Source organism: Achroia grisella, unplaced genomic scaffold (assembly GCF_030625045.1).
Source record: "Achroia grisella isolate CSIRO2021 unplaced genomic scaffold, CSIRO_AGI_Agris_v1 utg402, whole genome shotgun sequence".
Classification (NCBI taxonomy): Eukaryota; Metazoa; Arthropoda; class Insecta; order Lepidoptera; family Pyralidae; genus Achroia; species Achroia grisella.
The window spans coordinates 5,706,854-5,734,218 of NW_026712841.1; the positions used below are offsets into that span (position 1 = coordinate 5,706,854).

Consider the following 27,365-nt stretch of genomic DNA (forward strand, 5'->3'; position numbering starts at 1 on the left):
AAGTGTCAGACGTTCTTAAATGTATATGAAACTAAATTTCATCAAATTAGGTTTTATTTTGCGGAAATTCATTTAATTACTTAATAAGATTACAGAGCGAAATTGGGTAAACTTAATTTAGGTATATATTGAAAGAGCAGTTGGATTCAGGCTTCGCAATACCGTAAAATAAATATGTGGATGTAAACTGAGACTGAGAATACTATTCTATCAGTCGCTTTTCCAAGTCGACTTTGTGACAATCATCAATTTTGGTGGGTTCGATTCCTCGTTCGGTTCAAATATTTGTATTCATGAGTACGAGTTGTTGTCTTGGTCTGGGTGTGTATAATATGTATATATTTCAATAAAAATATCTACCGTTGTCTAGTACCCGTAACACAAGCTCTGCTTAGCTTGGTGCTAGATAGCTGTGTGAATTGTCCAGGGTTATTATTATTACTATTAGCTATTCGTCCACAAACAATAATCAGCTAATATCGAAGCAGTTATTTTTTTCAAATAAATACAATCTATATTTTTCTATTGTCTATTTTTATTTTACAATTTGTTTTTAAACTAAAACTTAAATCTAAATGCCATTAGCCACATAATACATTTCATACTAAAATATAATGTCAAAATAAATAGTTTAAATTAAAGAAAAGAAAATGTTAGATTGAGAACACGATTAATCCATTACATTTATTATCACTGGAATGTTAAATATTGAATAAGTATTGTTAGATTATAGTATATAACGATATGAGTGCGTTATGAGTGTTATAACATACGGCGTAATAGAGCCGAGCGTGTTAAATACGCACTTAGGCATATCGTACGACGTTTTTAGCACACTTGATTTTAAATAAACACAAGCATAAAACCGTTTTTCCGCCGTTTTACTTTTTAAATCAGCACGCTGCCTACTGGCCAACTCTCTCCGGCGGTCGGTCGAAATTTGATAAAGAAACAGAAAATGGTGAAGTTATGGAATAAAACTTCATTATTTGCATTCATAAAGCATGTGTGCTTTATGAACTTCTTTATATAACGAAAATCTGTGAAATTAGATACACTTTACGAGAAAGTGTATTGAAAAATATGTTATTTATAAGTTATTAAAAATTAGGACTGTTTCATTAAAATACCCATTAACTAAGGTTTCTTCCATTAATGGTTGCTTGTACTCAAATACTTAAATGCTACTTAAAAATATAATTTCCTTTATGTAAATAAAATGCGAACGTTAATAACCGATTAGAATATATTATATGAAATCAAACAAGTAAAATGGACTATTTAAATAGTAAAAGAGTTTTAGGCCTTTTAAAAATTAAGATTCTAATAAAAACTTTGTTATGTAACTTAGAATGAAATTTCTAATCGTATTTATTAAATATTTAATATAGCGGTGTGTGTTAAATAAATATACAAATTCAAAAAAATTGTATTATTGTATTGAATTGAAATTGATATTTATGGAGTTAAAAACAGATACAACGAACGTTAGTAAATACGAGTAGACTATTTTATTTGTATTGTGAAAAGATTTAATATACGAGTCAATGAACTTATAATGGGTTAAACTCCTGACAACTAAGAATTAAAGGAAATAATAGTAACTACTTTCCGTGGTAATTTACGGAATATAATTCAGTGATTAGCCTGTCATCTCTCACTATAAATATAACGTCCCAGCTCCCAACTAATGAAAGTTAAACACCTCGAAAAGTTAATCATTTGCTCTTAATCTATTGAAAAGTATTTAGTGTTATGAACAATAGATTTAACTCTAATCTACCCATTGAATTTATATTTTAATACATTTGATACAAGTGTATTTAAATATCACTAGCACCAATACATTTAGAGCTCGTTGCCTGAACTCCTCAAGCTAATCTACGATCCAGTCGTCGTACGGTACTTTCTCTAGAATCCTTTCTAAGAATCGCAACATCTTGTCGGCTAGATCTTTCTTCAGTTCCGGCTTCATTTCCTTTAGAAGTTCTTGTGCGTTGGTGTTGATGAACAGGTTCAAAGCTGCCTCTGTGATATAGGAATAATGCATTACCAGAATATTCAATGCAATTTTAAATGATGTTACTTATATTCGAAATTACTTAGAACAATTTAAAAATTGATATCTATATTATTATATTAATAAAAACACTTTTTAACATAATAAAGGTTTTTTTATTTGTATAAATACAAAATAAATAAACAACAACAGAGACAATCATACTCATGAATACAAATGTTTTGTATAATGCGTGAATAGAACCCGCCACCAAATGAAACAAGGCTAAGATAAAATTACTGAACAGATTTTGATGAAACTTTAAAGTAATATAGCTTATACATAACAATAACACATAGATTATAATTTAACAGGGTATTCTTTAAAATGGGTGAAATGTAATCATAAATATCAAGTAAGTGTGATGCACACGAAGTTACGCGGGTTAGCTATAACAATATTAATATGAAAGTAAAAGTTTATTTGCTAAGTCTTGACAACTTTATTGACTCAATCAATATGAATGAAATTTGACGTAGTTAATTATACCTACAGGATGGAGAAAAACATAGCGACTATTTATTATATTTGTAATTCATGACATGTGAGTTACCGGACGAATATGCTCTTTTTTGAGGTTTTTAATATCGTTTTGAAATACCATTGCTGTAGTTGATTTCACAATATATCCCTTCAGTAAATACAATTTATTGAGAGGCCTATTCTGAAATAGATTAAAAATATACTCACGTAGCACAGAGTTACTATTCTGTAGGTTCTCCACGCCCATCTGGATGTCTCTCACGGCGAAGTCCAGTTTCAGCTGCCGCAATTTCAGGTAAGTGCGGCCTTCGCGCGTGTACGGAGTACCGCGGAAGTAAACCTTTGCTTTCACGCCATCTGAGCATAGTAATGATATTTTTAAAATTTTTATTTCCAAATTTGAGCGCGTTTGACCGCTGTGTCATCTGATGTTAAGTGCCTATTCACTCTTGACTTGAAAGACCCAATTTTAGTGACTGGAGCCGCTTCTCTAAAAAAAGGTTGTGAATATTCCCAACCTTTTTTTGTAGGAGCAAACTTTTAACGATATCAAAATTTGGCGGACAACGAAGAAAAAATTTTTTTTTAATGTTATCTTTAAGTTTAAAAATTATTATTTACTTATCTGTTGTACACGGGGTAAATAAAATTTTAAATGTGAACAATAAAATAATATGTACTATAAAAATAATAATATGTTTATTAAGGGATAAATTGTAAGTTATTAAGTAGCACAGTGATTGGACTAGAGACGAAAAATTCTGCCTTTCCACGGTAGTAATGATTGAATCACTACTTTTTTAAATAAACAATTATTGTGCTCATAGCTGACAATACACTACATTAATGCAAGAATAATACTGTATTTTATAAAATTTGATTGCAAGTCGGACTTATATATATAATAGACAACCTGGTAGAGAGTATTTACGTAGAGAGAAGGTAGGAGGCACACATTAGACAGTGTAAGTATGCCTAAATATATAAACTTAGACATTAATATATATTATACACATACATACATATATTATACATTGAAACAGAACTAAAGGAAATGTATGTTATATGGCTATAGATATGGTTTAATTACAGTCAGAGGTAATATTAAAATTTGTAATTAAGTGTAACTATGGGTAACTATGGGTAACTATGGGTAACTATGGGTACTGATAGAAATATTGAAACACATTATTTTGTACCAGGTACATAATATAAATAAAAAAACTGACCAACAAAAACTATCATAATCATTAATACATATGTATTTATCATGCATGAATCGAACCTAAAGTGGTATAAAAATCTAATAATATATAATATAGAAATATAATAAAATATAGAAATAATCGAGGCCATCATCAAAGACTTACCGTATTCACCCCAGTAGTCGCCTCCACCAGACGCTCTAACTAACAGCAGCACACCAGAAGAACGGTAACGGGCGCGAGCGCTGATATGGGGCCCGAAGAGAGTCATTTGGAACTGATGCGTCTCCAAATCAGATCTGATATGCAAGGGGAAGTAATATTTATTATCTTAATACATTTTATATTATTTATTCCTTAATACATTTGTAATATTTTGTGTAATTTCGTTACTATTGGCATGTGTGAGACCACAAATATTCAGTGTGAAAATCTCTGTGACCACGGTACTCGAAGTATTATAACTTTCTCTATTGGTGATCAAATTCTGACTGATAATGTGTGTAAATTGCGCCATGTTTTACCTCTGAACGAGACATCGTTAAGATAAATCTGCAACTCGTAATTCATAAAATATATTTTTTGTGTACGTGTGTTTGTCAACTTTTCTGCCTAAATGGCTGGACCGATTTGGATAAAATTTTGCATGTATATTTCAATGGGTTGATTGTTTGAAATAAATTGTGTAAGAATAATTCTGTGATTCTTACAATATCGTTATCTTATCTAGTCTTATATATCGTTTAGTAAGTAAAATAGATCCACCGGTTTATTTGAAAACACGATTGGTCCCAGTAGTATTCTATTCCTACACTACACCATTATGTAAATATATAGAGCAACCTTTATGTAACTTATGTGATAAACTCATGCATATATGTAGCTAGATATATTGCGAACATTCAACTATATAGATATATAAATATTATAAAGAGAGAGAGATATTTATAAGGAAAGCAAACTCTGAACTCTGAACTTCAGAAATCCTTTCATAGTTTAAAAGCTACTTTACCTGATTCATATAGATTACATATTATGATAATACATAGCATATTACCAAAGCTAACAAAGTTATGTGCACCAAGGCAGAGCCAGGATGGGTCACAGTCATAAAGTGCTTTTCCTTATGTTTTATTATCCTTACAAAAATGCTTATTGTTAATAGAAGGCTGCATGAGACAATATATTCATAAGAAATTATGAGTTGTAGCGACTTTTGTACTTTTGACCCTGGTAGTAAAATTACAAAGCAGTTAGTCGGTGTACACAAAAGAGTGTGTCATCTTCACATCGACGTGCATTGAATATATTACGAGTATAACCACGAGGAATTGCTTATCTTATCACGTTTGGTAGGAAAATCTAACGGCACAATAAAAAAAATAAAAACGTCCAATTTGCAACAGGTGTGGGCATGTTGTTTTGATGACTCCAAGAGGACAATGACATTAGAAGTTCACTGAATAACAATAAGGTTTGTGTAAATATTAAGAATATCTTTGTCATCAGGTATTCACGTGGACATAGCTGAAAACTAGTGTTATACTCTTTGAGTAATTCTCCACACTGAGCTACGTGCCATTTTGTATTGCTGTACATACATATGCAGGTTTAAATAACCTGCATTGTATACTATTTATAATAATGCCTATATGTGTGTACTAAGATATAAATAAATATTCTGATCTAGTTATCTATGTAAGTTGGTGGTGTTAAAGACTGATATTAATCAGGGATGCCAACTGAGCGCGGATCAAACAAACAGAGTTTCGGACTTTGCTACGAGGACATTTTGACACTCGTACAAGTTTCAAAATCGGCCAAAATTTTATTCTTGATACGAGACTAAGTGTTATAAGGTTGGCAACCTTGATGTTAAACCTATATAGCCACTTGTATTATTAGTTTTTCCAGCATTGTGTCAATTCCTCAGTCCTTATTATTCGAAATTTAAAATATATTGACAAGCGACAATAATTATGGAGATAAAAAGTTACTATTTAAGTCTGACAAAATGATACAGGTACAGTGAGCAAAATTTTTGAACATTATTTCATTGAGTACTTTTGAAGTTTACTCTGGATCACAGATAAGATAATATTACATACTTTGGATATAGATTATAAGGCGAGATAGATATATACCGACAACCTTATATCTACTTATTTTTACTTTACTACTAAACGAAACAACTAAATATTTATAGGACAACGCTCGTAATGCAAGGTAAAGTACGGAAAATGAAGATCACTCTATATTTATATTTACCTGTAAACTGAGGTAAGGGCAATAGGTATTAAGTATTATACTTAAGTCAAGGCAAATACAATTAGCGATACAGGTTCAGTAAATCATAGTCTGTTCTCAGAAGTTACATATTTACCTTCATGACATGTTAAAAGGGATGGTGTTTTTTAGTTTATGCTTTTGTATTATAGTATGTAGTAGTGTATTTTTTATATAAGTTACGGTAGTAGGAACTCTATCGTAATTTAGACATAACGGCATATAATAAAAATAAGGACATTTGCAGATAGACAAATAATAATTTATTTCGTCAGTGTTATCAGGTAATTCTGATACATTCACTGTATATTAGAAAGTAATGTTAACTATGCCAATTTACATAATTTTTTTAGGCAAACGAGCCAATGGCGGACTTCACAATAAGTGGTAATCATATAAATATAAAACCTATATAAATGAATAGCACCATAGACATCACTTGATTATGTGACGTTTGTAATATAACTGTTAGTTACGGAGGACTACGATGTCATACTATACGATTTTCACTGCCTTATCATGACCCTTTGATAAATCACTGCTAACAATTAGCATATACCATACGCCCAAAAATACAGTCACATTGCTAACTTCTTTTTAAACAGATTGAAAATATAGGGTGTTTTATGAATGGTAGAAAAGAACTGGTCATCTAAAGAATCTTACCTAACGTTGGTGATGGTCATATTGGAGGCACCAGTTGCATGGATATCTTTGAAAGTGGCTCGGTAACCATCTGGACCGCTGCCCAGCGCAATCGACAGCTCATCTATTACAATGGGTTCTGACTGTAAAAACAAAACAAAAAAGTCTTAAATTATCAATGACAAAAAACAAACTTTATATGTAAAAGTCTATATTCGTGTGTTGTTTGCATTTGACACATGTCCAAAATACACAAGCCTTTACACAAAGTTGTCTGCGTCTCTCTGTCTTACCTATGTCTACCATCAAATTTCCAAAAGTTAAAAAATAAATACCTACCAATTTTCTACTTTCTATTTCGATAAGTGATGTGAATTTTTGAAATAAAAGAATGTATAAGATTATTAGTTATTATTGGAGATTTAATATGAATAGAGATTAAATATTACCTCTTCAATACCGAGCTCCGGGGCTCCTCCTTTCAAATACTCCATGAGATTATTGAAGCTGCGTAGAAGGCAGGCATCCACATTAGGGTCTCTACGAGAACACCGCCCGCCGAACATATCTGCGTAACATAAACGGGAGACTGAAATTAATTTGGAGTCATCAAACGATTTACTGAAATACATACAGTAAACATTATGTATCGCAAAAATAATTATAGAAATCAGCGTAGAATATATAGACAAATTTGAGAAATTATAAATTTCACAATTTTTTTGTAACAAAGGTTTTATTATACAAAGTTAAAAAATAATTATTTAATAAATGTTTTTTACATGATTCGGGTTTTACATGGTACGTGTATTTATAAAATCTTTGTTTATGTTTCATATATCAAATGCTAAAGGTAAGTAGTTTATTAGTATGGTAGTTATACTGTTACAGGGAAGGAAAGACTAAGTAATCTAATACTAAAAAATGAAAATTCTAGCATACTATATTCACTCTACATATATGTAAATCTTACTGTAACCTATTTATGTGTTACCTTATTTATTTAAGTTTTGATTAACATTAAAAAATAAGTTTAAAATTAAATTATATATAAATAAAATCACCGATAACAAATTAATCGGGAAGATGATCGCCATCGTCCCGGACGGTCTAATCCATCTACTACTTGTGAGTGGATTCAAATACGAGTATGAACATCAAAATATGAGCATACCATATACCTATAATGTTTACTGGTTTATAGCAGGTGGTTGCGCATTTATTTATTTTTACTACTACTTTTAAATATAAACATATTTTAAGTGCGGCAAAATTTTCACAATTTGTTCTAAATTATTAGTTGACTGTATTTGGTATATACGGTCACAACATTAGATTTTAGTATCAGTATAACAGCTTTCATCGGCACGCCTACGGAACTAACATTAGAATGCAAGTTATGTACACATAACGGTAGACATCACTGTCACAGCGACATTGACACCTCGGATAGTGAAGACAATAGGCACTTATATTATAGAAACAATGGTGTCTAAGATCCTTGTGTTTTTATTAGATCGTGAGATACAACTTTTCTTTACTCCTGAGAACCAAGTTGAAAGTGTTTTACAACGATTGATGCTCACCTTTATTTCCGGAGTAGTATTCTATAATATTTACTGATTCAAATATTTACCAACACTTATTAGCTCAAAAGCTCTTTATATTTTTGAAATTTATTCGTGCTGTTACTTTTATGGGAACTTTCCACAGCGAACCAAATTCAAAGTATTCATCGAACTATTCTAATGTTGGTCATAGTTGAACTTTACGGTTTCACCGAAATGGGAGCGAACGTAGAGTGCACTCCAAACCCGCGGAAGATCTTATTGAGTGGCTGAATATTTACTCTTGCTTGAGCATTAGTCTGAAGGCATTGTTAGAAGAGATATTCGTCAGTATGGTTGGGGTCGTCTTTGCTGCTGAGGACGGTGTCCTGTTTTTGTTGCAGCGGAGTGGTGAGTGAGGATAGTGTCGTAGGCGACTCTTTGCACCGTAGGGATTATATATGACTTATATATTATTTATCCTTAGCTTATCTAGCCCCAATTGGGTTGTCATAAATAAATAAACGGCTGACGTACATATTAATGCAACATAAGGAACGGTTGACAACAATATTCAAAACCAATAGAAACTGCACTATTAAGTGTAAGTTAGGGCAGGTCATAAAATTGATCCTGATCTATATACGTATGAGATGCGACAAGTAAGCACGGGTAAAACCGGTTTAAAACACCAATATGTGCAGCAGGTGGAGGGGCCGATGACCCGCCGGTGGGACCTTGTCTGCGAAACACGATCTATCTCGCGAAACCGTTTGCTGTTCGTCTTTTTTACTACAGTTAATTTGTTACCATTTGATTGATTGGTCTACTATCTGTTCGGTCATACACGGCATGTGTTTATATGAGGTTGTATATTGGTAATTGTCGACATAAATAAGAGTTTATTTAAGAAGAGTTAGCATTAATAGCCATATTTTGATTACGTTTTTATGATATATAAAATTATAACCCGAACAAAAAAGGCCGGTTTTCCTAATCGCATAAACAAAAACGTTTTAACCTTAAATAGAAGTGTTTCTACTTTTATATCATTTATTAATATATAATATATTATGTTTATTATTATATATATATATATATATATATATATATATATATATATATATATATACAAAAATATTTACAATAACAATATTTGTAAATGGTAAATAAGGACAATTACTTAATGGATTGAGTTTGTTGTGCTTATTCCCAAAAATAAAAAATATATAATCCTACAATAATTGCAATATTCAAGGCAACATACATTTATGAATATTACTGATCTACCTATGTACGTTTTGCCGGGGCAGTAATTAAAAAAGCAGTAATAATTAAAAATATGTATATTCTTTAGAACTCAATATGTATATTCTTTAGATCTCTTCAAATGGTCAGACAATTTGAGCAAGGATTAAAGTTCATGGTATTTTCTCAGTTTGGAGTCGATCTAGTCTAATGGTTTGTCAATGGTCGATATAATTAGAGGAACTACTGACCATGCCCTCAATTCTAATGACACAGTCGCGTGTTTGGAATGCATTTGGTTTAGGGCTAATAAGTACTTAGATGTCAATATTGCAGATATAATGTCGAATATCATTATATTAAAACGTGATGCAAAAACTTTTTACCCCTTTTTACGAAAATGGCGCGACTATAAAATATTTTTCATACAGGAGAAGTATGAAATTTCGAACGCTGATATTTTATATATAACATAATGCTAACATTTTTTTTTAAACACAATGCAGTAATATTAATTATTATTAAAATTTTGTGTATAACAATATATTTCATATCTAAATCTTATCAGATATATACATCTCGATAGGAAATAGGAAATAATGCATTTAAAAACATAATTATAAAATTTTAAAATGGAACGTCGCGCATGAAATGTTGGTACTATTTTGTTTTTCTTTTTACTTCTCGCACATTTTGCGGCATCACTATACACTTCTCTGTAAAATAAATACTATTCATTATTTATTTCATTATTATAATAATATAAACATAGCAATATTCCTCCATCAAACACCTCTGAAGTCTACCCCTCATGAGACATAAGTACCACATAATTATGTAATGTCATGGTGCTGTTAAAGTAAATAGGGGATGATAGCCACTTTCCATCAGGTGGGTCATCGACTTGTTTGCTAATCCAGTTACATAAAAACGGTGGTACTATTGTCGTAGAGTGATCAATGACACAATCAGTTATGTTATTGTTTGTCATAACTGGTCGCGGCAAGCACTCATTACTGCATATAAACTTTCACAAGGTGATTAAAAGTACATTCTATGATTGGTGGATGGTATCTGGCAGTTGCGATTAGACATTTTTAAAAACATTTTAATAAAATTAATAAAATACTAACAGAATAGATGTCGAAATACTAGCAATAATAATTAAATAAAAGAGTAAGTATATGGGTGTGTGTGTGTGTTAAATATGTACTTGGTAGAGTGTGTAATGTTTTTTATTAAATGTACTTTTATGCCTAATTTTATAACAATATTAGCATTCTGCACTCATTCTCTATGGAAAATATATATGTGCGAAATTTCTTACTTCTTCGTCCGCTCAATTTTCGTAAAAAGGGGCTACAAAGTGTTTGCTTTAGGTATTTATTAGTATACCGTAATATTCTAGTATTAATGTACTTGTAAAACGATAATTTTCTACAAGTATTTAATAAGTTATTCGTTATTAAATTTTGCCTACATATATTATTCGCATATAATTGTATTTATTACCATAATTAAGTATGAGTGTTCCCACGGTAGAAAGGAAGTTAATTTGTAGATAATTAATCAATGAATGCGGTAATACTTAGTTCTGTCGCAGACAGTTGTACTGTTACTGGCTGTTATCCCAAGTTACCCAACGTGTACATACAACTACGTTTCTACTTTCCTCTTTCCGTGGCTGTTTATGTAATTTTTGTTGTGTTAAACACCGTCTAGATTTTCTATTCTATTACTTTATGCTTTCGCTCTTATAGTCTTAGGTCTAATGTATGATAAGAGATGCTTTATCTAAAGGCTTGCAATGTAAGTATGGGGTAAGGGATTATTAGTAGACATGGCTAACAATATTAGCTGTTCTTCATATGATTGTCTCGGAAAATTCCTGATAAATTCGCTACTATGGGTTAACTGAATTCACTTCAAACATATCATATTGTCCTCCACTTCTGTCCCGCTAGAGCATTTATTATTCATTAAAAAAAAAGTGCAGGTAAAAACTGGAAGAGAAGGACTGAAGATCGTGAACAAAAAAGCATACACGTACCGTCACGACTGTTCTCTCAGATGTCATTATATTAGTAAGAGTCATTGTCAATAGCTGATGTCATGGTGAACATAACACTTGATATGCCTACATTTTGATGCGATTCTTTTTCAGAGTACCTTAATGCTGTTAGCCGCAGCTGGCCTTTACCTTTATCGGCCGATATAGCGAGTGTAGATGGCTATCCAAACCCGCGGAAGAACTTATGGAGCGGCTGAAGGCCAACTCCCGCTTGACGGATACAACTTTAGACCTAGGTCACCATTAGGGTTCGAACCTCAGTTCAGGCCATCATAGTTTCGATCCCTATTTGAATAGGATAGGGTTCGATCGGAGGAGTTTTGTCTACCGAGGTTTACAAAAATAAATCATTGATAAATTGGTATCATGCGGAGAGCTTAAATATGTAAATGAAATAAATATAAACTGCGATTAACCATTTAATAGATAGATAGCATAGAGTAGTTTCATAGAGTTGCTACAGCTTCAGTGTTGGACGGGTGATTGATCGTAGGGGCTGGGTATATTTAAATATGATGCAGCAGGGGCTGAACCTCATCAGTTCAAGATTTGTGTGCTTCGGATTGGCAATATCGCGAAAATCTCGGATTTATTGGTTGTCTGAGTTTCTTTCACTGGATTCTATGCATCAGTGAAATGAATATAAATCAGTTCGTTGCAGTCAACAGTATTAGCAAGACGCATAAATTGTTTAATAATTTCATATATCCTCAACATTTTATTTTTATAATTTATTAACAATTATATATATATTTCGTCATCTTATTTAACTTAGAATGAAGTGTGTTATGTGCAATCATCAGTTTAACGATGGAGCTCAATGTGGAACCTGTAGGAAGCATCTGGATTTTACTTGTGCCGGTATATCAGAATCAGGTTGGAGAAAATTAGGTGTTGAAAGAAGATCTGCGTGGAAATGTCCCACTTGTCGGTGCCCATCGCCGGTCCCTACTCAGTCGCCAGCACTGGCGGCAGCAGCAGGTGGCTCAGTTACTCTTGATGAAATTTTAAGGGAGATTAAAGATATTAAACGTCAATTAACCACATTACCGACTTTGGTTCAGGACGTTCAAAGCATTAGAGAAGAATTAAAAGATCTCCGGGAATCCTGTGATTTCAATTCATCGAAACTGGACGATTGTTGTCTAAAAATAAATGATCTCGATAACAGAATAGCTGACCTCGAAACGAGGAACGAGAGTCTAGGCCTGTTAAATAGAGATATGTTAAAAATTAAACAGGAACTTTGCAACAGTGAACAACGATCTCGCCTGAATAATATTGAGATTAAAGGTGTCCCGCAAAAGGCTGATGAGAACCTATTTCACATAATTGATGCTATTAGTACCAAAGTTAACTATAGTTTTCCTAAAACCCAAATAAACTATATATCTAGAATTCCGACCTATGGTTCTAAAAATAAATCCATAATAGTAAGTTTCGTAAATAGGTATATAAAGGAGGAGTTTATAGCAGCCGCGCGAGCGCTTAAATCTTTGACATCATTGGACATCGGATTCTGTGGAACGTCGGAACGTATTTATTTGAACGACCATCTTAGTGCGGAGTCAAAGGGACTTCTTAATGCAGCCAAAGCACGTGCGAAAGAGAAGAGTTTCAGTTATGTATGGGTCAGGTTCGGAAAAATTCACATCCGTAAAAATGACAAATCACATGTATTCATTATTAGCAATGAAAGTGATTTAAACAAGATGAATTAACCTGTTGTCCAATGTTTTTCACACATAATATAACAAGTTCATTAATATCGCATTTAAATTTAAATTACAATGTTTATAAGTATAGCACTGTAAATTTTTTCACAATCATGCAATATTATTTGTTAATAATAATCTTTCTATCACCAAGCGATGAAATGTTTGCGATCACTGCTATGCCGCTCAGGTACGGATCTCGCTATTGTTCTCTTATCGGTGAATGTTACCGTAGCTATTCAACCCGTTTTACTACTGGAATACTTACAAATATGAACCTAATTGCCTTATTACTTAGAATAGTTAAATGCTTGCCACTTTGTGCATATAAACTATTTTATATTTATTGTCTATTTAACGCGCCTTTTTATTCAATTATACCTGTCTTTATTTTACTTGTTTACTGGTCATATTACTGCTGTCTTTATCACTATACTACTGACTCGGACGTAAATATAATACCACATTTTTTTAAGTTCTACCCACTCATTCATTTATTTCTGGTTATTTTACATTATTTATGCCCATTATTAAGTAACTATTTATTAGTTTGTTGTATTATTATTAATCGATACAGCAATAGTTGGTATCATTACAATTTAAATCTGTTTTTTATTGTGCTTTTTAAATTTATGTTCTTCAAAAGTGACTACTAATCATCAATTCTTTAATAACTCGGACAGTCTGTCTGTATATTACCAAAATGTCCGTGGGCTAAGATCTAAAACTGTCACTTTTCTTATTAATACTAGTCTTCACTGTTATGATTTAATAGTTCTTACGGAAACATGGCTACTGGGTAGTATTGCTGACGGTGAGCTGTTTGATGACCGATATGTTGTTTGGCGCCGCGATCGAGATTATAGTATGACAGGCCAGTCCCGCGGCGGCGGCGTATTGATTGCCACGCGAAGGGACTTAATTGTAATGCCACAACCGTCATTTAATTCGACTGCTGAAGATTTGTGGTTATCGTTGTCCTTTAAACAAAGTCACTCCAGGTCTCCATTAGCTGTGAACATATGCGTTCTGTACTTATGTAACCAAAGTCTAGGCCTATCTTTTTCTCAACAATTATCCAATTTCTTGTCTAAGCTTAATGATAATATTAAAGAAAAACCACACGATCAATATTTAATTGTAGGCGATTTTAACTTGAGTGGTATTACTTGGGATTTTCAGCACGGCTCATATATTCCCATTAATTATCGTAGTCCTGATGAAATATTATTGGTTGATGAATTATACACACATAACTTTAGCCAATTTAATGGAGTATTAAATAAAACAGGAAAAATCTTAGATTTGGTATTATCAAGTATGACAATTCAAGTGTCCGATTGCACGGACCCGCTTGTTCCAATTGATCCCTATCATAATGCTCTCGTGTTGACTGTTCCCACGATTACGTTAACACCTTTGAAATCAGGCAGTAGAATTAAATATTTTTTCAATAAGGGTGACTATGATAAAATAAATGCGCATATCGCCGGTATAAGCTGGTCTAGTGAATTCTCTTCACGCTCACTAGAGGATGCGGTTGACTTCTTTTATTCAACTTACATTGAATTGCGTGACCAATATATACCTTCTAAACGTATTTCTAAGGGATCCAATCCAATATGGTATTCACCCTCACTTATTAAAGTCATTAAAGAAAAACAAAAATATTATAGGAAGTTCAAAAACTACGGAAATCTCTCTGACTTACATACATTTCGGTTGCTGTGCACACGTGTTAAATTATTATTAAAAGACTGTCATCAAAAATATTTAAACTCTGTTGAAAACTCAATACAGAATAATCCACGGTACTTCTGGAGCTATATGAAATCGCGCACTTCAACCAATTTAATTCCTAGTTGTATGAATTATAATGATGCGGTCCATAATACAGGTAATGATATTTGTAACGCTTTCTCGTCATACTTTCAATCTACTTTTTTACAAAATGGTTCTTCCAGTAATCATGTTCCAATTTCTTATACTGACAATATAGATTCTGTTTCCGACATTGCTAATATTGTAGTGGTCCCCTCGATGATTGATAAACTGCTCTCTGGTCTCGATATATATAAATCGGCTGGCCCAGATTATATGTCAGCATATTTTTTAAAAGCTTGTTCTAAAAATTTATCCATTCCCATTTGTTTATTATTCCAACGTTCTCTAGCCGATGGAATAGTCCCTAAAATTTGGAAATCTGCCTTTATAACCCCTGTTCACAAAAAAGGCCCAAAGAATAGAGTTGAAAATTATAGGCCTATTTCTAAATTATGTCACATAGCTAAAATATTTGAAAGATTAATATATAATCAACTCTATCCAGCGGTAAAAAATTCCCTACATCACTTTCAACACGGGTTTATCAGTGGACGGTCTACAGTGTCTAATCTTGTTCTATTTAATGACTATTTGACAGAAGCCATGGATGATGGACACCAAGTAGACGTTATTTATACAGATTATAGTAAAGCATTCGATCGCATTGATCATTGTTTGCTTTTATCTAAGCTTCAGTATGTAGGAATTAGGGGCGATCTTCTTAGATGGTTCTCGTCATACATTGATAATCGTTCTCAAGCTGTTGTAGTCAATAATTATGTTTCAAGCTGGGTTTCTATCCCCAGCGGCATTCCTCAGGGTTCATTATTGGGTCCTTTATTATTTATTATTTTCGTCAATGACATCAGTAAATGCTTTCATTTCTCTAAACTCCTGTGTTTTGCTGATGACATGAAAATTTTTTCTAAAATATCAAATCTATCTGATAATGCAGCTATTCAGTCTGACTTACATAGACTAGACAACTACTGCGTCACTAACAAGTTAGATTTGAACCCTTCGAAGTGTTTTTCGGTTACATTTACACGCAAACTTAACTCTATTCATAATAATTATTTGCTTAAGGGTCAACAGCTAAAAAAAGTATCGCAGATAAATGATTTAGGAATAACACTCGATTCTAAATTAATATTCGACACACATATTAACAATATTGTTAATAATGCAATGCGCGCCCTGGGATTTGTTATGCGTAACTCCAGCTGCTTCGTACAAGCTAAAACTTTAAAAATACTTTACTGTACACTGGTGCGCAGTAAGTTGGAGTATGCATCTCAGATTTGGAACCCCAGATATGATACGTACATTGCACGTATCGAAAATGTGCAGAAAAAATTTGTCCGTTTTCTTGCCTACCGTATCAAACAGCAATATGACTCTAAACATTATATTAGTATGTGTAAAAAACACCACTTACTTACCCTTGAGAAACGCCGTGAAATTGCTGATATCATTTACTTGATCAAAGTAGCCTCTGGTGACATAGACTGTCCTGAGTTACTTTCAAAATTTAATTTTAATGTACCAGCTAAACGTACCAGATTTACTCCTTCTATTTCTATACCTTCTGTATCATCTAACTATAGGCAAAACTGTTATATGTGGCGAGCAAGTAATAACTTCAATAGGTTAAGTAGGGTGTTAGATATTGATTTGTTTTCCGATGGAATATCTTTAGCGAGGGCCGTGATGAGCAGGCAATTCTTTGAGTTATAGGTATTGAATTTAATGTTACTTATATGCATTTCCATTATTCAAAAATGTTTGTTTGTTAATTTCAGCATATGTTTTAATTTAGTGGATTGTTATTGTTTGATATATGATTTTATGAGTATTTATAACACAAACACGCCTCTCGTGTTAGCACTGTAATTTTTTTTTTTTTTTATTACGTTTCTATCCGTGGAAACCTATAAGTGGCCGTTATCATTTAATTATGTTTATAACTATGTTTGTAAATAGCCTTGGTTTTCCGAAAATAAATAAATAAATAAATAAATAAATATAATTCAGAAGTTTCCATTTCGTAATTCGTTTTCTAATTATTTTCGATGTTACTTGAATTAATAACAATGTAAGAGAACAAAAACTTAACTACAGAACAGATATACATAAATAAAGATCAGTGCCAAAATATATAAAATTAAGCTATATTGAAATTATAAAAACAATTTTGGTAAAAGTGTTTAAATACCATTTAATTGTAATGAGATTTTTATCAAATCTCTAAACATTTTTAGATAAGAACTTCAAATAGATTTTCATTTTCACTTTGGCATTAAACATCAATCATCACATGCCACCTGTACGTTAAATATTTAGCAAATAAATTAGTTATATTGATATATACATTGACCCTGTTTCCATATTTACTTTTCCAATTCTACCTTATATTTACATCCTTGTTCCAAGATGCGTAATAGGAATCACGTGTATTAAACCCAGAGCGGAAAGGGAATTATTTGAAATGTGGACTGATGATCTTATTGCTAGCAATGTACCTGGTCAGGTTGACCTCCACGCGGTTCACCCTGGAAACCATCATGATAAATCCTTGAGCTGACTGACTTGACCTCATGATCATCTTATCATCCTCCACTGGTGTCTCGCCAGAGTAAACGGTTAGCGCAGGCTGGTGCAATATTCAATAAAAAGAAATATATTGAATGATTTCAAGTTTCAAGGACTGTCTCGGAAGAAAGTAAAGGAAAACCGGACAATACAAGTGAAAGTGAACTTTCACGATGACAGTCCTCGAGTTATTAAAAATAATAACTGCATGTATGATGTAATAGGTAACAAAATATGACAATGACTTTTTCTATACGCCTAGAATTTGGTGACAATCTATGAGCAGGTTACTTTGTCTCTATATAAATTTCAAGCCAATTCAGTTTAGATAGGAGAGACATCGATATTGAGATTAAACACAGCAGGAGAACTCTCAGTTCCCTTGCTTCGAAACATACGAGTATACAATCCAAAACTCAATCAATTAATAACAATAATTAGTTCTTTATTACTCTGTGTCTTCATTCGTAATTACTGTTATTGTAAAATATAGGTTTTGTAATCGGCTTTACGATATTCTGTGAATGAAAAGGATATTCTATAATACTTTCTATATTATTCTATAATGCTATATTACTAAAATAATTTATTTATTTCTCTTTAAGTTTTATATATTTTAAAACAATTCTATAACTCCGTTATTCTAACGAAGAGTTGTTGTCTAATGTAAAAATGCGTTGTAGATCACGTTGGTACATAAGTATGTACGTTCTTCTAAGAACTATTTCCATAGGACGTTATAGGATGTTGAACTTGCAATATGAAGATGAGGTTGATCAACTGAATCAGACCGTAACGTTTGCACTTACTCGTCAGAATTTATTTCCAGTCGCACATTTTCATGCATATTCAGCCTGCATTGACTCTCAATTTATAAAGATGTATTCATTTATGTAGGTACTAAGGTCAAAGGTAAAGTAAAATTTGTCGTCAGTTCGGAAAATAGAGACAAGAAACTCTACTCTTACAAATAAAATTATACATAAATTCAATAATACAGTTTCCGGTATTATTATAAATTAAATTAATTAAAAGTAATTGTATGTGCTTATTACATTTGTTATGCAAAATACTACATATATTTGTTGCCTTTAATGTTTGTGAGGAGAAATAAATAAAATTATTATAATTATAATTGTTTATATTAAAAATAAACAATTTTGTCAGTAGCTGCTATTCAGGGATTATAGAGTTTATTTTAAAAATTTCTGGTAATTTCGTCATGAAACCCTGCATTAAGTAAGAGTGGAAAATAATCTTATATCAGTTAAACATTCTATAATTAGGCATTACATTAAGTATTTTGGCATTATAAATACACATCTAATAAAATAGTAATACGTAATGCTATGAAAGAAGAATAATATTCGTTACCAATTACGAAAACGTTTATTTTATGTGTAAATTAGCCTAGTTAGTTAAAATTACAAACATTATTTTAATTATTAAGTATATCTTAACTATTTATAACAATAACTTATATAACAGTGTATAATATGCAATAATGTTTATTTGTTTTTGTAATATGTACTGGTATACCTACAGTGAGATTTTTAGCACTAGTAATATACCAAAAAAAAAAGCTTACTATAAAATTGAAGAATTCGTTAACGATAATAATGTTTTTGTAGAAAAATTTTAAATACATAGCACTGACAATATTATCTGATTACACTAATAATGAGTGCGTAGCGATTTCTATGTTGATTATCGCATGCCTCTTACTTGTTACACTGTAATTATTTATATAAAAAAAACATCTATTAAAAAGAGCAACATACAAGTTTCTTGCTCATTCTTCTTATGATGAATCTGCATTCCGAATGAGTGGTAGAATCAAAATATGACTATTCAAAAGTGCTTGTAATGAGTTTATTTGAATAAAGATTATTTCTATCTATTTCTACCATATATAATATTTTTGGCTGATTTTAAGATATTCTTGCTGTGTGATATTGATATTATGCTATTTTTTAATTTTTGTTTCACTACCGGGCTACGAGAGAAAGAAGAAAAATTATATCTCAATCCACCTGAATAAAAAAATGTGATTGATGATTATATTATGCGTTGCTTATGATCTGATATAATTATATGATTCATTTTGTAATGGATTATTTTATTTTTAGAACGGTTTTATGATTACTGGATTTCACAGAGGATAAAACTCCCAAATTGATATATTTCGTTTCTTAATTCTGCACTGTTTTTGTTGATGACTTCTTCAATCGATAGGATTTTTTTATGTGACATACTAAGTTTATAATAATTACCGTATTTTTTTTAGCACAATAATACATACATGCGTACAAATAGTTGAATGAGATGTTTTCGTTAAGTGGAAGCCAATTAAAATTAATTTATTAATTATCTTTGAATGTATAATGAGGAAAGTAGATAATTTCTTTATACCAAAATTTTACCACAGTTGTTTAAAAAAAGCATAATGATATTTGTTCATATTGGTGCAAGCACATATACGCAATTTATATAAAATATGTCTAAAATCTTCTATTTTTAAAAGTTTGCTACTTTGTTTGTTGAAAGAAAAAGAAAAAACAATATTTTCGATTTTCGATTGTCGATTCGAATTTCGAATTAATGAGTTTCTTATTGTTATTTATGTCGTGTTAATATTGAGTGAAAAATTATGACATTGTAGAAGTAAATAGAATAATGTATATAAAATAAATGACACAAAAACGTACGTAAGGAAAGAACACACCGCACGAAGAAAGTAGAATACTTTCTTCTCAATGTCTGTCACTTACTTGTGTCCGACGTGCTTCGTGCGATCATAGCCGCAAAAATTGACAATATCACTTGTAAATTCTTCATTGTTACTCTTATCTTAAAACTAATTTACAAAAGTACTTAGTACTAACGAATAAAAATAATTAAATCAAGATTCGCGCCTTTTTTATTCTATACACCATAGACAATTATTTTTTTCTTTAAACCGGCTAGCGTGCAGCGCGTTGTGCTACAGCTCAAGTAATGTTTCAATGCAGCCTCTTTGCCGTGCCCACTCCTTTCTACGCGATGCGTTGACCGTAAATATTATATATAGATAAATATCAGAAGTTTTTGTTATTACCTAGTTTCCAGAGGGTTCTGTAGGGTAATTATTTCAAAGAATCGTTATAAAAATCAAGGCAGAAAAAGTCCGTTCAGCTAGAATTTTGTGTGGGGGAGGTGGGGAAGGAATCGTAAGTAAGAGAGTCTAGTGACCCTGTTGCTAGTAATATACCATGTCAGGTCGAATTTTAAAAAAAATATTACGTGTATAGACAAGAACTGATATCTTTAGCAAGTTAGGATAAATTGCCCTGGATAATTTACAAAGCGCCATATAGTCCGAAACCTATGTTGTGTGAGCTTGTCCTACCGTTACTAGACAACTGACAAATGATATTTAAATACATTTTTTGTAACAACAAATCAATAAAAAATCATATATGTACATATGGACACAAATATTATTAATTTCTATTGTATGGGGATTATGGCAATATGTTAAATCGTTTGACTGTCGAGAACATTCATTACTGTTAATAGGGTTGTTATTATTTGATGTCAGTAATAATTTCTATATAATCAATAACTCTAACAATTTTGACACCGACTTCGCTAGTTAAAAAATCACGCACTTCGGCGAATAATGAAACTGTTGGCATCTAATGATTCATTATTTTAAAAACGACTAAACATTTAGCTACCAAATACATTTATTTAGCGGTTATAAGTAAGAGGGATACTTATTAAGTGCTACGTCATATAAATACCGTTAGTTACCGGTTTGAATGCAGGCGACTTTTTATGTTGATCGAGAGAGCCGACCGATAAAAATCAATCGCCTACAAAATAGATTGATGAAATGGTAATTTTGGGTCAGTTATTTTTAGAAAAAAATAATCGCTCTTTTATTATTAATTTTATTATTGTTATTATAAATTGTGCGATTTATTTATTTGTCGTAAACTTTTAGAGGTTTTTTATTTGTAGATTATTTATAGACAGGTTTTTATTTATAGAGGCATATAGTTAACTTGTGGACTAGGTTCAGATCTTGTTTTTGCATTAGTGTTTTTGCGTAGGTACTTATTTAATAAACCAGTGCACCAGTGCAGTGCAACAGAAAAAAAATAATATATTTTGCTATTGCTAACTTAAATTATACAAGAATTATAGCCATGTTAATGTTATATTACATAAATAAGTAGGTAATATGATTTTGACACTGTTACCATTTTTTATGCAAATTATTTTTATTGCTTTTTTTGGAGTTACCATCTTAAGTTCATAATAGATAATAAATTCTACATGTATACTACTATATAATTTAAAATTAAGTTTTTGTTAAATGCATATACGGTACTTTCATCATTGTGTTTAACTAGATGCATGAAGTTTCAATTGCTATCTCATGTCCAATATCATCGGTTATAGAATACCTAGGTAGATTTCGTAACAATAAAAAATAACAAAAACTCCGACTTAGCTGGTACTTCAGTCTCCTCTATTTCAGTTACAGCTAACTTTGTAAGCTGTGTTTTCTCGTTTCAAACAAAATACAGCTGCTTTGTCTCACCTTTGAAAGAGAAATTTACAGAATAAGATGGCAGAAGAAGAAGCATGGAATTACAGAAGAAGTATGGGATACTCGTATTTTGGAATAAGTGATATCACGGGTGTCACATAATAACGTGTTGTATTGCTGTTAATAGTGGCAATGGCAATGTTAGCTTATTTTTACAAAAAAAATCGCACAGCAGTAATAATGGTAGGGAATAAAACTACCAATATCTATCTAATTAATTTATTTCTTAATCTTAATTATTTATTTGATTATCGTACAAATGTCGCTAGACGTGAAGAATTAAGGACTAACTTGTATGTCAGTGTTACATAAGTAATTATGACTATGATAATTAATATTGCCCTAATTACATTTATTTACAAATATCTAACATAAATAAACAATAGGAATGATGAAATGACAAAGAACCAATTCTTTGTCATTTCATCAAATATTAAATTTTGTAAACATACTAAAACTATCTATGTGAGGATTTTTTAAAAATCATTTTTTCTGTGATCCTTGGTTTTACTACGAGTACGACTTTGCATTCTTGAAAAAAGGAAGAGGGTCTAAATTCAATTGTTTTTTTAAGTAACCTTAGAACTTTCTCCAATCTCTTTGATCTAGATTTATTTTTATTTGTAAGTTGGTAGTTCTCATATATTAATTTGATCAAGATCTGATCAGTAGATATCGTCAATAATGAGATTAAAATCAGTTTTTTCGTTGCCAGATAAATTTATGTAATACGATCTGATTACAAAATATATTTTTTGCTTATTGCGTTATTTGGTGCATTAACATTTGGAGTGCATCTTAAATCTAATTTATTAATCTCAATCAAAAATTGAAGAAATCATCTTCATCATGTGGCTCTTCCTGTACATCATTAGTTTTTAGATACGAAAGCGTAAATCCTTGTTGTTGGATTTCATCTACTTTATGTAATTCTTGTTTTATTGTATCCTCTACGTTTATTTTATCCAATTCTTGTTGTATTTTTTCTTTAAGTGGTCCTTCGAGAGCGTCCATTATTTGATATCTCAGTAAATTTGGAAGAATATTAACTACAGCTTCTATAATATAATCTAAAGTACCTGCTCCTTCACAGCGAACCTGTATGTTACCAACTTCAAGATCTAAATCCCTCATTTGTGGCCGTTTTCTTGTATCAAGCGGTTGTCCTACAATCATTCTCCCACTGACGTATTCAACTGAAAATGAAGCTGTTCCTGCTCTTGACATAACACCGCTGACAGCCGTGATTTCCCACTGAGTCATACCCTCAAGCTTCTGAGTACCGATTTCAAAGTCGGCGATAACGGTATTGTTTTCAATTTTTAAAGTGATATTACCAACACGTTCAAAGGATGATATTCCTAAAACCCATGTACGTGATAATGAAACGGAGAAGATACCCATAGTTGTGTTGTAGTCTTTAACCTTGTAAGGATCCATTTCCATTTCTTGTACTTTCTTTCTGGCGTCTGCGATTATCATATCTAATGGTGAAATGGAATTTGGGAATTGCATATCTCCAGCGACTTCATCTAATTTAGTATTAATCTCAACTCTCATTTTCGTGTAGGCTTCCTTAAGAATGTATGGTTTAATTGAGTCAAATACAAAAGGTCCCACAGAGTTAATAAATCCCTGGAATATACTACCTAGTACACCGAGATTTTCGAAGTTGACAGCAATGTTGGTAAATCCAATGTCTATATGCATGTTTTGAGCTCTCAGCTTGCCGTCTCTCTCAACACCGAGATTTGCCTTTGCAAGTACTTTGAGTCCAGAGACGTCTACTGTAAACGGTCCTTGGGCTCTGTTTACCCAAGTTGACAACGTGTAATTACCACGTGCTTGCAACTTGTCTATTGTCATTATTGCTTGGACCTGAAATGCAAAACAGATTTTTAGTGGTTATTTTGCGAACTAAAGTACCTACTCAATATACTTATAAATGAAATTAGTCATTGATAAAATATAAAACTTTAATAAAACTATTGAATATTAGCCATTTTCATTATTTCTTTTTATTAATAGTATTGTGGATACATTTTTTATTATCCGTATTATATATATCTACGTAGGTATGTAGGTAACATAGATTTTCAATCATAGTTCTATTTTTTTTTAATTCTTTAGATTTAACATTGATGTTCATAAATAACAAAGACACTAAAAAGCAGAATTAAAGTATTAGTAAATCCTTTGGACTCAGGATTTGCTCTTGAAACAATATGCGAATTATAAACCTATATATCATCCGACATATAAACATTGCCATTATCGTATAACAGATGAGTAAGCAATAAATATTCCCTTTGCTGGCAATGTACCAGGTTGACTTCCACTCAGTTCCCCTGGGAAATCATCGTGATTAATTCCTGGTGAATTTGTCACGATGGGCTAACTGACCTCATCAGAGCATCTTGTCATCTTTTACTGGTAGCCCGCCAGCGCAAACCGATAGTACAGACAGATGCTCCATTCCACTATCAACCATTAAAAATACTCGTAAGTATGTAATATTATATTATCTGTGCTCGTAAGTACGTATGAGTGTCAGTAATTAAATAATATGCAATTTACCTCCATAGCTGATATTTCTGCATTTATATACTCAATCCGAAATTTACTAATGCCGTGAACTGCGGTATTTTTAAAATACAGGACAGTGCCAAATGCCAGTGACTGTTTCATGTCAGGAACAGAATATGGATCGGGAACTTTAGCACCCGGGAGTCCCACGGGATCAGGTTGCTTGAAGTGTTCCAAGATCTCCAGAATACTCTCGCTCATCTTCTTCTCTCCCTCTTCCAGCCTTGGGTCAATTGTAGTCTGTTCGGAATCATCTGTAAAATAAGTAAAAACTATAATAATTGTACATCGATTCCAAATAAATGGGATATGGAAGAAGCAGATAATGATGATTATGTTTACCATCAGACTGACCAACAGACATTAACCTAACTACGAAGTAGTCTGCGTGTGTACCTCTGCCACGCTTCAGACGCCAAACATCTTGTTTGATGTGCAATATTGTAATCACAATTTTATACCAGTACTGAATAGGCAATAGGAATATTAAAAAGTTCATGTGAAACACTAACAAAAGTAAATTCTGATTTATATATGTTTTAAAATCCATTTTTAACGTAAAAGTTTGGTTGCTATAAATGACAAAAATATGCGATAAATTTATCTCATATTAATATTTAATTAAATGAATTTAATTATAATAGAAGGACCGCGGATGGTTATTTCATTTTTTATCATATCACAATTTAATATCCTGTGGTGAATAGGTATCCCACAAAAGCAATGATATCAATTCCTATTTACATTTCGATTTGTTTATTTCTTAAAAGAAGCATCAACATAATATAGCCTACAATACCTAATAGAGCTCTAATATATAATGCCTGTATATAAGATGATGTGAAATTACATGTACATATTTCAGAGACATTAAAGTTCCAATTACAATTACTACGAATAGATAAAGATCCATAAATTAAATTTATGTGAATTTTTATGTTACATAAAACAGCAGGAATCTAGAACTCAACGGTAGATAGGTCATATTACCTACTCATATTTTAACACACATGCACTTTAGCAAAATAATGAAAATACAAACACGTGGACAAAGAATAAACTGTGAAGATCCAAAAATACTGTCTACTTATTGATTAAAATGATCATTCAGACTATTCTTTAAGTGATATCGAATTATAATATTACAACTAACCTTGACTTTGTCCGGGTATCGCAAATATGAGAGCACATAACACTACAGTATTGAATTGCATCCTGTGAAGCTATCACAGATTATTGTGTCCTGCGGTCGCAACAGAGGCAATGTACCTAATAATTGAGTAAAGGATGTATTGATGTAGCAAATACGGTTGGATATATGCGACGCGATAAGAGGAGCAAAGGGTATCGTGGAGAGGGTACGGTACGTCAGCGTCACAATAGTATTTACTTATCTCGTTTATTTTGTTGTATTCATTATTAGTTAATGACCCATTCAATACAATATTGCTCTGTGTATAACATTTTCATTGTGTACAGGTAGGCGTAATAAAAACACAACGCCGCTGACCTATTTGGGGAAAAGATTAGTAATCGTATTGAATTTAAGATATTATTTACATAGGCACAAACATGCTTGTATATATCTATTCATATTTACATTTCTTGAATGAATACATAGGGATTGTGCTCTCGCTTGCACATATGTATATATATATATACACTGGCGAGAAGTAGAAGGATGAATGAAGAAAGGAGGAATGAGTCAGGTCACTTAACACACTGCGGCGAGTTAATCTATATTGTATCCAAAAAAAGGTCGATCTAGTCCTCCTTACTAACAATTTGTTGCCCTTAGAAGTATAGAGAGATTACTATATGCAGACAATTAAGGGTTTAGTTTTAGGAATTGTTAAAATTTAATTAGGTTACTTTAGACAACCAGGACGACAAGGCGATCCACCTGCTAGAAAATGGTAAACGTTTTTTTTATTATGATAATAGTTATATTTATCATCGGGATCGTCTTTAAGCCGTTTGTTCGAGACTCTGAGTATTTTAGAATATTGCGATCCTATAGAATTGGCATGGAAGTACTCAAAATGTACAATAATAAGAGTGGCTATTCATTACAAGTTCCTAATTAGAGCTCTAACGACTAAATTGTAGGTAGCGCCATCTATTGATAAGTCATTGGACTGTGCAGTAATTTTACACTTTGCTATTTTTTGATCGATTACATTCCGACTCTTAATATCTATTGTACATATTTAATAAATCATATAGATGGCGCCAAGCAGAATTAGTCATAATATATTTAAACACATTAGGTAGATACAGAAAAACTATAATGATTACTATTGAAGTTGAAATCTCTAAACACAATTATTATTGTGTTACGAGTTCTGGTACTTGTCTCTATAAATTAATTAATCTGTGTTTTTCTACGCATTGGGTTTAACCTAGTGATATTATTTTAGAAGCTTATTCTTGTTATTATATGTAGATAGAAAGCTAGTGAAATAACAACAAATTGGACTGTTTTATTGTTTAAATTACTTTAA

At 31.8% G+C, this 27,365-nt stretch overlaps 2 protein-coding genes across 2 annotated transcripts; both read right to left on the reverse strand.

The window, feature by feature from the left end:
• Window positions 1-810: 810 nt before the first annotated feature.
• On the reverse strand, window positions 811-21,124 carry LOC131844610 (protein takeout). Its single transcript, XM_059193544.1, has 6 exons — window positions 20,447-21,124; window positions 7,128-7,246; window positions 6,700-6,821; window positions 3,913-4,046; window positions 2,750-2,899; window positions 811-2,028 (listed from the first exon to the last, which is right to left on the reverse strand). The coding sequence occupies exons 1-6, from the start codon at window positions 20,511-20,513 to the stop codon at window positions 1,877-1,879; spliced, it is 744 nt and encodes a 247-aa protein (XP_059049527.1). The 5' UTR covers window positions 20,514-21,124; the 3' UTR covers window positions 811-1,876.
• An 895-nt stretch (window positions 21,125-22,019) lies between these two features.
• LOC131844609 (uncharacterized) lies at window positions 22,020-26,153 on the reverse strand. Its single transcript, XM_059193543.1, has 3 exons — window positions 26,015-26,153; window positions 24,853-25,115; window positions 22,020-24,153 (listed from the first exon to the last, which is right to left on the reverse strand). Exons 1-3 carry the CDS (start codon window positions 26,073-26,075, stop codon window positions 23,098-23,100), a joined length of 1,380 nt encoding a protein of 459 aa, XP_059049526.1. The 5' UTR covers window positions 26,076-26,153; the 3' UTR covers window positions 22,020-23,097.
• Window positions 26,154-27,365: the final 1,212 nt, after the last annotated feature.